At 46.7% G+C, this 12468-nt stretch overlaps 1 protein-coding gene across 1 annotated transcript in view; it reads left to right on the forward strand.

Moving 5' to 3' along the window:
• The first annotated feature begins 4840 nt into the window (after positions 1-4840).
• The window catches only part of FAM117A (family with sequence similarity 117 member A), a 45425-nt gene continuing 37797 nt past the window's right edge, over positions 4841-12468 (forward strand). Inside the window, exon 1 of the mRNA XM_037493785.2 lies at positions 4841-5036. Within this exon, the coding sequence (XP_037349682.1) occupies positions 4841-5036 (196 nt within the window). The remainder of the gene's footprint in view (positions 5037-12468) is intronic.

Consider the following 12468-nt stretch of genomic DNA (forward strand, 5'->3'; position numbering starts at 1 on the left):
TCTGTTCCCATAACCTCATTCGTTCCCTCAGCTCCTGCCCGGGCCCTCTCAGGGCTCTGCTCCTGCGTTCTGACCCCGTTTCCTCAGGATCTTGGTCCCTGCGGAGCCAGGCTCGGCATTTCAGACAGAGGCTGCGGAAAGGAGGTAGGTCGGAAGAGACGCTGTGTATCTGCGTCATTTTATTTTCTGTTTTATTATTTTGGAACCTGGAGGCCAAAGATATAAGTGCTTAGATATTTACCAAGAAGTTCAGTGATAGCCCCCAGTACCAAGGAATATCAAAACTTCTCTTTTCTGCTGAACACTTACTACTGACTACCATAGTTTGGGGGATAGAAATGGAGATTTTGAACTCCCATTTCTCCTTCCTTGCGGCAGAGATGGATGCACTGTGTGTGTGTGCATGTGCATGTGTGTGTGTGTGTGCGTGTGTGTGCTGTGATGTTGAGTGGGGTGAGGGGAGGGAGAAGGGTTACTTGTACCCTGAAAGTAGGACCAGAGAATGTCTTCAGAATTAAAAAGCTTCTCTTTGCTATGACAATCATCTCTAAATTCAGTAGCCAGAAGGATGAAGCCTCACTGCTGATCCTATAATCTTCCAGAATTCCCTACAACCTTTTGTTCTTGGTAGTGTCTCAGACTCCTGCAGCTTTTAAGATTCCAGGCCTTAGAGAGATTGCTTGGGGAGTGGCTATACTTCTTGTTTCACACCTATGGGGAAAATAACTCCAGTTCCTAGAGTTCTCATTTATTTGTGATAGCATGGATATCTCAAGAGCAGGCTGGGGTGAAGAGACTGAGCATTTGCTGTTGGAACCCGTGGGGCATTTTCCTATAGATTAAAAAAAAACACCTACTCGATATACTTGGTGTATATCAATACCCCACTTGATGTTTTGGAATGCCTGCCTCTGACCCAAAGTCCTGAATGCAGGAACCAGGTCACATCTCAATTGGAATAGCCTCTAGCCCAGTGACACCTTTGCATAAAAGCTTCAGGGCCTGCTGGGTTGTGAACTCCAGGGTAGGGGCCATGTCTCTAAACATTACTGTCATTTTTTAGTGCTAAGCTCTGTGTCTGGCAATAGTGGTCATTTCAATAAATTTGTGATTAATGAATTATTAATGGTAACTTTGTTGATGGGATGACAGTGGGGACAGTGACAAGGATCTCCTTTTAGCAGTGCTGAGCCTCCCCAAATCTATGGCTTCTTTTATTGAAGGAAACAGACAGGGGTTGATCTTCAGATGAGGTCTTTATCCACCCATTATGTCCATGCCAGGAGGAGCTATCAGTGATAGAGAAGGCAATAAGACAGCTGGTTGGGCATGATACCTGGTAAGGAGAGAACTGGTTTCTCCTATGCACGTCTGCCTTCTCACTGCTCCAGCTAGGGTCAACGTTAGTGTCTTTTGCCAGAAACTTATCAGGCAGGACCATGACTCTCTGGACTCAGAAGATCTAATTCTTAAGCTGTGCCACCTCTGCTGGCTCTTCTGCCCTGTCCAGGCACTCAGTTCCTGGTTCCTTGACTTTGGAACAAAATTTATTTATTTATTTATTTATTTATTAAGATTTATTTATTCATTCACCCACAAGAGCTGGGGTACAGGCCAGAGATGCGGGGAGGGGTGTGTGTGTGAGAGAGGATTCACCAGAGACAGAGTGGGGAGCAGAATAGGCAGACTGAAATACAATGCTGAGGGGAGCAGCGGGTGAGACAGGAGAGGTCTGCTGCGCCATGTGGGTAGCTCCCTAGCCCGCCAGGGATCGAACTTGTGCTGCAGAGGTTGCGGATTGCATCATCATACGGTGCTTAACCTCTTGTGCCACCAGGGAGGCTCCTGGAACAAAATTTAAACCCCACATTCTTGGGAGCTTTTTCTCCAAAGAAAGAATTCATCTGTCCAATAACATGCTACTTTATCTTTAGAACAATTCTGTGAGGTTAATGGAGCAGGTGGTGATTCTGGCATAGATAAAGGAAGTCATTTGCCCAAAATGTTTTAAAATTCCTCATAACCAGGCTTTTACCTCCACCATACACTATATAGCTCAAACAATAAAAACCATTCATCATCTCCTAAGATTGACTGAAAATTTAAACATTGAGGGGTCCTAAAATGAAATCAGTTCTTAGGCAAGAAGAGATTTTAAGAGACCAACTAGCCCACCCTTTGGTTCTCAGACAGGCCAGTGATCTATAAGTTGAGTGTTGGTTGGAAAAGTATTTGAAACACAAATCAGAAGACCTAGCATGTATGTCCTGGGTTTGTCATTTACAATGCAGATGATCTTGAGCAAGTCATTTAGCCTCTGTGACTTAGCTTGCTGTAAAATAGTATCTACATTTTCTATCTTACACACCTATTGTGAAAATTAAATAATATGGTGTATGTGAAAGCTATCAAGTAACAGACTGTCAATTTTAATATAAAAGACAAATTTGCATCTTTGGAGACTATGTAAAATGAAAATGGTAATTCTGTGTTCATAAGAAAGTTTTATAAGAATAGGAGTTCAGCTTATGCCTTGGTCATATTCTTTCTTAAGCCTCAATAAAGAGGAAATACATATCTACCTCATAGGTGCATCATAATCATTAAATGAGATAATGTGTGCACAGTGCTTAACATGCTGCTGGCATGGATACTAGCTGCTGTTACTGTTTTTATTAATGAAGACATGAGGCACAATGGTCCAATGAGGTCTGATGGAGATCTGAACTAGGAATTAATAGAACTCACCTCTTTGGGCCTCAACCTCCCTACTTGCACCATAAGAAGAATGTATGGTTTTCTCCTTCCAGATTATGAGGATTAAAAAAGAAAAGTTTAGGGCCTCCCCGGTGGCGCAGCGGTTGAGTTCTGGGTTGCAAAGCTGCCTGCAGCCTCTGCAGCACCTGTAGGATCCCTGGCCGCCAGGGCGAGGGTCCCACATGGTGCGCAGACCTCTCCTGCCGCCCGCTGCTCCCCTCAGCAGTGTACCTCGGTCCTTCTGCCTGCTCTGCTCCCTGCTCTGGCTCTGGTGAATTCTCTCACCCTCCCGTGCTTCTGACTGTACCAGTGCTTGTATAAATAAATAAATAAATCTTTAAAAAAAATAAATAAAAAAGAAGTTTATGAAGACTTTCAATGAACTGAAATTGAGAAACTTTATAAATTGTGACTTTTTTTCAATTGAGTTAAGTTTATAAAGACTCTGAATTTTTATTAGGTCATCAATTTTTGTCATGTCTGTCTGCCTTTGGTAAGGTTGCTCTCTCCATGGAAAAGAATTACAGTAGTTCCCCATGAATAAAAAAGATTTCAAATGTCAGATCTTGAAGTAAATCCTTCAAATCTACCAGAGGACTTACTCTCTTGGAGTGGGGGAACCTCTCTTCATGATGTTCCATTGCTTCAATTCATTGCATATATGGAGACCAATTGTAATATTCAACCAACTCTTTAATTTCCACTTTGGTTATTAACTGTTTTCAATATTTAATCCCTAAATGACCTCTCCTCACAGGATGCGCCCAGATTACCTTCTTTTCTCTGATTAGTTAGTATGGCTTCAGGGAATAACTTCATTTTAACATTAAACTGGGCAAAAACAGAAATAGAAGATAAATCTGTAGCAAGATCAAAAATAGAATTCAATGCTAAATATAAATCTGGAGGGAATTATCCAATTATTTTGATAGTCCCTTATGCAGACTATGCAGGGTTGATTGCCGTTAGCTTTTTCCATATATAGAACAAAATGGTTAGCAAATAGCAAGAGTGATAATTTTTAATAGTAACTTAAATGCTGTTTGCTTTCCCTTATGTCTTCATGCTATCTTATTTTCACAACTGCATGCATTCTCTTTGGGGACCATCCAGTCTTATTTTGACTTGTAGGTCAGAGAGCACTGAACTGGGAAGACCAAGATTTACTGATGGAGTGACTGTGCAAACTTGGGCACGTTTCTCAGTCACTTTGTTCCTTCCATTCTGCTGAGCTAGACTTGGAATGGACAGCTCTGAAGGGGAATTCTCTGCTTTTTTTCAGTTTCAATCTAATTTACTGTCTTAACAGCTGTTGTGTTTTTTTTTTTTTTTTTTGGTTGTATCAACACCAAGTAGGGACTTGGAAACGTGGAGAAGGACAAATGTGGGCACCACACGAGGCAAGGTAGCCTTGAAATGCACGAATATAATGCAAATAGCATGCAAATATATGCAAACTATGCATTAATGTGTAGAACCTTAGTTTGGATCTTGCAAGAAGTACTGAGATCTTATGAGAATTCTGAACTACTGTTTTGGGGGTTAACCCAAAAGTAATGCTTTTTGAAGTTGTCGCTTTCCCGGTGCTTACTGGGACTCAGCTGCTGGAAGTTTGACACTCCTGCCTACCCCCCATAAAGATTTCACTAGTACTCGACTCCAACCTACACCCGGCCCCGCCCCCACCCAGCCTCACGTCACGTGACACTATATTTGCATACTACCTGGGCCTGGGTGTGACGCTCCCCTTTTCTGTGTCTTCTCATTGGCAGCGCGGAAGAACCAGCCCTCTTCAGGCCCGGCCAATCGCCGGCCCCTCGGCCGCGGGGCCGCTGCGGGGGTGGGGTGTGGGTGGGGTCTTGGGGCGGATCGCTAGGTCCCCTGACCAATGCTCCTCGGGAAAGGGCAGAGCTAGCCGAGGATTAGCTGAGAGGAGGGGTCTGGGGCTCCACGGGCCAATGAGAGGTCTGGACCGTGGGGGCCGGTCTCCGCCCCGTAGGGCAGATAAGCTGCCGCAGCGGGGGTGGGGGGTGCTGTGTGGGGCTCGCGGTGGGGCCGAGGCAGGCGGCCGGTCGGGCGGGCCATGGCGGGGGCTGCAGCGGGCGGCAGAGGCGGAGGTGCCTGGGGGCCGGGGCGCGGAGGGGCCGGGGGGCTCCGACGGGGCTGCTCTCCCCCAGCCCCCGCCGGCTCCCCCCGGTCTGGGCTGCAGCCGCTCCGGGCCACGGTCCCCTTCCAGCTGCAGCCGCCGCACCAGCGCCGGGACGGGGGTGGCCGCGCAGGTGAGCCGGGCCTGGAGCGGGTGCCGGGGGAGGAGCCGTTGGGGGAGGGGGCGCGTGCTGGGGGGAGGGGCGCGGGAAAGTGTGAGTGGGGAAGTGGTGGGGGGCCGGGGAAGAGGGAGGGGGTCGCGCAAGTCCGCGAGGGCGGAGGGGCGAGAGCGGGGAACGCGGGGCAGGACGCGGGGAGAGGGCGCGCGGGGCGGCGCGGCCGGGAGGGGCGGGGGAGCTGGCAGATGGAGGGTGGCCTTGGGGGCGTAACTGGAAAGTGGGCAGCGGGGTCGTGGGGGGTGGTTAGAAGGTGCAGGGGTGGCCGCGAGGTGTAAGGAAGGAGGAGGAAGCGGCGCGGAAGGGGCGCCCCGTGCAGGCTCGCGCGGAGCGGAGCCGGGGGCGCTGGAGGCGGCTCGGGGCGGGGGAGGGGCAGAGCGCCCCGAGGAGCCATGTGTTCCTTCTCCAGCGCGAGTTTGGCCCCGGCATCCCTCTCAGCGGCTCCGGAGCTCCCTTCCTCCCCGCTTCTTGTCCGCTTCCCTTTGGGCCACCTCCCGGAGCTGATTTCATTGGAGCCGTTGGAATAAGTTAGTTTAACGGCTTTTACTGCGGTGCAAACGCTCCGCTCCGGTTCCCTGCATTCCTCTTGGTGTGTCCCAGAAGTTGTATGTTCCCAGATCATTGACCTGCTTAATATGGCTAACCATCGTGTGTGTGCGCGTGTGTGCGCGTGTGTGTGTGTGTGTCCTGGGCGGTTTGTCTCCTTCCACCCACGCTCTGTGTGTGTGCTCGAGTCCTCGCGGGTGCAGGACCTAGGCAGTTTGCCCCCTGCCATTCCCTCTTCCCCCCCACCCCCCAAGGCTTTTGTCCTGGGCATTGCCAGCCAACGTGGCAGTGGGGTGAGGGCTGCAATCAAGTACACTGTGGCAAATGCCCCCACTTACTTGAACAGCACCAAAATGTTTTAATAGCAATTTCTGTGGTGGGGTGGGGAGACTAGGAGGAAGCAAGCTTAACTTTGTGTTCACACTCGAAGCATTGACTGGTCCCCCACAAATGCAGGCAGTCAGGATTGGGGAAACCTACTTGCATGAGGAGGTTGGCAATAAGTTGAAAGTGAGGCTTTCATTTGATTCACACCAGATGTGAAAATATCATTGTACACTTCCCAAGCCTCAAAGTTTACCAAATGTACAAAAGTCATGGTCCCTGCCATCTAACAGTTAATGACATTCTCTAAACCAGAGTTTCTGGAGCTTTTTGTGATTACTAAGTTTGGTTGCTGCACATGTCCCTCCTCAAAAGAGTAGCTGCTACAGTGCCTTGGTAGGAATGGGATACAAAGGGTCTCTGAAGTAGAAAGTCCTTAATTCTATCTGGACCTCATTGTCAATGTTAGCATCGCATCTTGGAACGTAGAAACTATGTCAAATCTGGTAGCAAGATGGTCACCAACTAGCAAACGTATGTCTAGAATCTGACTATGTAGAGCAAGACAGTGCCCAGACAGACTCATGCCTATCCTCAGCTATAAAGCAAACCACAAGGCTGCAAACCTGTTGGTTTTGTTTGGGCTTCCTTGGAATCCAAGCAGGCACCAGAACCGTAGTCACTTTTAGTAAAAATCAAAAAACCTGCCTGTGTGGTAGCTGGAAATTCATTAGCAGTGACATTTTAAGAGCAGGTGTTTTGTGTCTACTTACTATAGAACTAGTGTTAAAAGGACAAACACTGGTGGATGCTGTGGAAGGGAGAAGAGTGTAGGTTTGGTTGACTGGGTTCTTGCATGACCTGTACCTTTCGTGGAGCCAAGGGCCCCAAGATACTCAGAAGCACAGGCAGCAGATTCTGCATAATTTACCAGGTGATTTAGGGCAAGTTGGGTGGCCTCTTGCTTATGATTGGGGTGATGAATTATTTCTCCACCTACTGACACCCCAGAGAGGTTAATAAGGCACTTCCCTGGTGTGTAGTGGGGTTATTAATACATTTTCAGTGAGGCAGGGGGGAGAGGAAGGATAGACGGGGAGAGTATCCTGAGCCTGTGGACTTCTTTGTGGGCAGACGTTAGGGAAATGTACCTGCAGGTTGATGTGGGAGCATGTCAGGTTTTCTGCGAGTTAACTTTTACCTTTATGTGTATTCAGATTGTTTCCTTAGCCTTGAGAAGTGGCAGAAGTGGTTTTCTCTAGACCAGTAGGTTGGTTGTATGTGATAAAATGAAATGCCTTAGTCATAAACACTTAAGAGAATGGCTTTGGGTACCGGATGACTGGGATTTGAATCCAGGTTCTGCCATTTACTCACTCTGTGCCTTGAAGGAAGTTACTTCTGTGCCTCAGTTTACTCATTTGTAAATAGTGAATAATATCTACACAAGAATCAAATGAGTTAATAGCGATAAGATGTTTAGGACAGTGCTCGGAACATAGAAGGTACTGTCACAGTACCTGCTGCTGCTTATATTGTTATTATTCTCTCCGCTTCGCCAAAGTGAGAGCACTGTTGGCCAGAGCCAATTACCTTTTCAGGCTTCAAAGAGCAAACCCATATTGGTATGAAACCAGTACTGCAGGTTTCAGAATTTCAGGGCCTCCCCTTGTACTTTTATTCCCTCATCTTTTAAAATGATCTTTCTAAACAGGGCTCTGAAATCCAGCTGTTTAAAAAGGCAGGGGAGCTAGGCCTGGGTTTCAAGAACAATTAAGTGTCATCACTGTTTCTGTTTCCCATCTCCGAGTGATGTAGTGCTCGGGGTGTGCAGTTATCTCCCCCCACACTCCCTGCTGTGTTCTTGACAAGATATATTAGACCTTGTAAAAAAGGCTTATGGTGTAAAGAGCGGGATTTACCTTCTGCGGCCATTCATCCATAAGGGATAGCTTCATAAAGTAAGGAATGGCTTCATTTTTATGAGCCTGGACTAGGGGTGTGGAAGGCAGAAGAGACTGGAGAGAAAAATGAAGGTCAACTCTTAAGAAAGCTAAGAGCCGCTGGTGGGTAATAGAAACCCAGGGTAAATATCTTACTCCATTTCCCCCTTAAATTAAATTCTTGTTTGTGTCTTATGTCAGTTGGAAGCTGCTAACTTTTACGTCCTTCCAGGATCTCTGGTGACGGACAGAATGGGACTAGGAGGTGAATGGTTCTGGGTTTCAGTCTCATCTGTCCTGTATAGTGTTTATGTCTCCATACCCCTTGAATGGAGATAATATATATTTTTTAAAGATTTATTTATTTATGCACACAAGAGCTGGGGTACAGGCCAGAGGTGTGGGGGGTGAGAGGATTCACCAGAGACAGAGTGGGGAACAGAACAGGCAGATTGACTGAAGTGCACTGCTGAGGGGAGCAGCGGGCGAGTCAGGAGAGGTCTGCAGCGCCATATGGGTTGTTCCCTGGCTGGCCGGGGATCGAACTCATGCTGCAGAGGCTGTGGACAGCCTCATAGGTTGCGTCTTAACTGGTTGTGCCACCAGGGAGGCCCACTATATATTTTTTTAAGATTTATTTATGCATACAAAAACTAGGGTGTAGGCCAGAGGTGCAAGGGGTGAGAGGATTCACCAGAGACAGAGTCGGGAGCAGAACAGGCAGATCGACTGAAATACACTGCTAAGGGGACCAGTGGGCGAGACAGGAGAGGTCTGCTGCACCATATGGGTTAGTTCCCTGGCCAGGGATTGAACTCATGCCGCAGTGGCTAATGATAGCGTCATAGCGCTGTGTCCTTAACCCTTGCGCCACCAGGGAGGCCCAATGGAGATAATGTTTAATCCAACTTTGCCAATTCTTCTCCATTGGACCAGCCCCACTGGGGCCAGCTGGGTTCTGGGGAAGCCAAATGCTGCCTCCATGCTTATCTGCCCACCAGAATTTTCTTAAACTAGGGGTTGGCAATTATGTCCTGAAGGCCAAATTCAGTCCTCTGCCTGTTTTTGTATATAAAATTATATTGGAACACAGCCATCCTCCTTGATTTAGGTATTGTCTATTGCTGCTTTATGCCACAGTGACAAGAGTTGAGTAGTTGTGATAGAGGCCAAATGGCCTCCTCAAAGCCTAACTTGTCTCTTATATGGCACTTTATAGAAAAGGTTTGCTTTCACTTATCCGAAACAATATTCTTGATTATTATTTGTACATGAATATCAGTTTCAAATGTGTATAATATATACCTCCTCAAGGACTCCTTAGGGGGCAAATACAGCTAACAAATTTGTATCCCCCCTCATTTTAGGGGAAAAGGAAAGGTGGTCATCAGCTTCCAGTCAGTTCTCAGTCTTTGTGGAGGATCAGCACATGTGAATCCAGGCTACCCAGCCCACCGCTGTCAGGTGACATGTGTTCAGTAGGCATAAGCTAATTTGGATTTACATAAAAGCTTGACTGTTAGGCAAATTTCTCCCCCCCTCTTCAACAATGCACAACTGCAGTGACACATTTCAGATCAAATGGAAATTACTCTAGGCTTATCTCCTGATTTGGATTTTCCTCATTACTGTTTATATCTCTAAGCAGATGATCGAGAACTGACAGTAGGCCTGGCTGCACTAAAACGCTGGCTGCCCCACCGGCACATGGGAAGCTTTGCTTCAAACATCACCTGGTTCCTCCGGGATGGCTGTTTCAGTGACTATGAGGCATAGTTGTTATTAGCAATACTAATGGTAATTATTAAACTCTTTTCCTCACAGGGCTTTGAAAAGTTAATCCTTGGAGGATGGGTGTGTAGGGAGGGTCTCCTTTAAAGGGCCCTAAGAGAATGCGTTCATCAAACCTTGGTCCTTCAGGACTCTGATGCCAGAAACAGCCTGGAGACAGAATCGAGAGCAACCCTTCCATGTTAAGGAGTCACCTTGCTATAATGAGACTTGGGGTGCAGCTAAAATCCGTTAAGAGCTACAGTTGTCCTGTAGCACCCTGTGATTGAGGCAACTTCTGTTTGGGAAGCGTTATAGACCAGGCACTTCCCAGTCTGATAGTGCAAACTAGCTTTTGACAGTTTTGCTCTAGCCCCAGGCACAGGGTCAGCAAAATGTGATGCCAAAATGTCTGACTCTTAAATGTTATCAGTGGTGATGTCCTTGAAATTGGGGACTACCTTGTCTGTTTTATCCCTTTGGTACCCAGAGACATGTGGGTTCATGTGTTTTCTTCATATGATTCTATACCTGGGAAGTTCTCCATTTATGTGACAGAGCTAGGAGTTTTTACACCATTTAAGGTCAGTAGAAGAGGGAGAGAATGACAGTGGGGTGTAGTGGGAAGAGGTTATTATTCTCTGCTTCCAGATAGAGATTTCTAGAAAATTTGGGGCAGAATTGCAAAACTTGCATATGGTAGCAATTTGAGTGTTTCCAAAGGGGAATGGGGCACTTTAATAGCCAAGAGAATACTTTACCTGTTTTTTTTCTGCTAGTTTATATAGATGGTGTAAAGGGCATTTAGACCACCCCTTTACATGGTCTTAGTGGAACTGTTAGGGCGACCTCCTCCAGATTGTTATAGCTTTCCCCTAGAGCCTTTGTGCCAAAGCCGTCAGGCTTTTGGGTGCCACATATTCTGGGGGCAGGTCCAGTTTTTGAGTACTTACTGACATTGACACATATATCAAACGCTATTTGACACTTAGTTCATGCTTTCTTCATTAGACTTCCCTGGGTTTATTTATTCTAAAGGCAGTTTCGAGCCCTTTTAAAGGGCTAGAAGGGGAAACTTTGTGTTTCCTTCCCAGTTCAGAAAAAAGGTAGGTGCCACCAGCAAGTTAGTGAGTGGACAGACTGTCCACTGTTAGTGGCTTAATTATGTCCCCCATGTCCTCACCACCCCCACACCCACCCCACTCTCCCTCACCATGGATGTTGCCCTTTCCTGTCATACAGATGGAGCAGGGAAGAGTGGAAGCAGAGAGAAGATGAGTGGAAACTCACCTCTGCCTGAGTTGAATCTGCAGAGAGGGCTCCATTATTTGGTTTTGCAGGGTTATGAATTAACCAAACATTAGCTGAATCTGTTCGCATTGTTAGATGAAAAACAAGTCCTGATCTCTGCGAGAAAAGAATTTTGGATTGTATTTGAAGTTATAAATTATCTGTGCTCCAGTTCCTCTCCAGTGGTGTGGAGCTTGTGAAGGGGCCCTTGTTCTTGGGAACAGCTGTATGGTGGGAGGTTCTGAGCAGCTGGCTGCTTACACTCGGCCTCCAGCTCATGGTCCCCACTGAATCTCCCAGTTTTGAAAACTCTTCCTGGCACTTTGCTTTCTTCTCCGCACTTTTCCTGGGGGTCATTACAGAGCTGAATGCCCAGTGTGGAGCCATTTAAATGTTTATCCTCAGGCCCGAATGAATAAGCCTCAATTGACTTTTACTGTGTGGGAGCACTGCAGCCAATCAAGGGTGACTTTAACGAACTTAAAAGAATGCTATCAAAGTATTTCATAATAGGGAAACTTTTAACTCCAGGCCTTGGGGAACCTGGAACTGAAGTCTAGGCCATGTACAGACACTTACCCTGCCTTGCTCACCAGCCCCAGACAGCTGACACTGGGGGTGGATGGAGTGCCTTGGGCGCAGCCCTGCCTGAACATTAGCTGCTCTTGCTTCCAGCTCCCTAATAAAAGGAGGGGGGGGGAGGTTGGAGGAGGCTGGGGGAGATTCCTCAGAGGGATTTGGTTGATCTGAAGCTGCAGACCTCTCATCAGGGTTGGGGAAGGTTTTTTTTTGTTTTTTTGTTTTTTTCTCAGAGGCTGCCTGAATGTCCTTCTTAGAGGATGAGCGATGTTTGGCAGGGCAGAGTGGTAAGTTAGGGGTGCCTCCATCTTTGATCCTGAGCTCCCTGTCTTGCAGATGGTGGGTGACTTCTTTAGGTGAACTCTGCTAACTAGCATAGTCATACTACAAGCACAAGTCTTGTCTACCACCAGCTGTGTCCCTTGCATCCCTTATCATCTGATCCTACATGAAGACATGAAGGAGAGCACTGAGCCATTACCTCCTTAAAAGGCCAAGGGTAGGAGTAAATATACAAGAGTATATTCTCACTCTTAAGAGTAAATCACTAGCATGTCCACAAGTGAGTAAAAAATATAAATTCAAGCTGGAGAAGGCATTGAATGAAGGAAAATTCAGTGTTAGGTAAGGTTAATTCAAAAACTGCTAGGTTGTTTCCAGTAGGTTTTTTTGATTTTTAATTGATCAGTAATATATTATTCTCCCTAAGGTTAAATTAAGTTTTTATGCTCTCCTCTCCTTTTCCTTTCAAAAGTGACATTGTTATGGCCTTGTATGGTCAGCTGTGTTTCTTAACTTTTTCAAAGCTCTTTAGTCCCTTCTCCCCATGCTGGAAATTGTGTGCCTGCCTTTTTAAAAGGTAGGCACCTCATGTTTCAAGTTCAAGTGCAATGGAACTCACCCTGCAGCTTGAACAGATTTGAGTGTTTTTGCAGAGG

This window comes from Talpa occidentalis, unplaced genomic scaffold (genome assembly GCF_014898055.3).
Source record: "Talpa occidentalis isolate TD23 unplaced genomic scaffold, MPIMG_talOcc4v2.1 talOcc4.7, whole genome shotgun sequence".
Classification (NCBI taxonomy): Eukaryota; Metazoa; Chordata; class Mammalia; order Eulipotyphla; family Talpidae; genus Talpa; species Talpa occidentalis.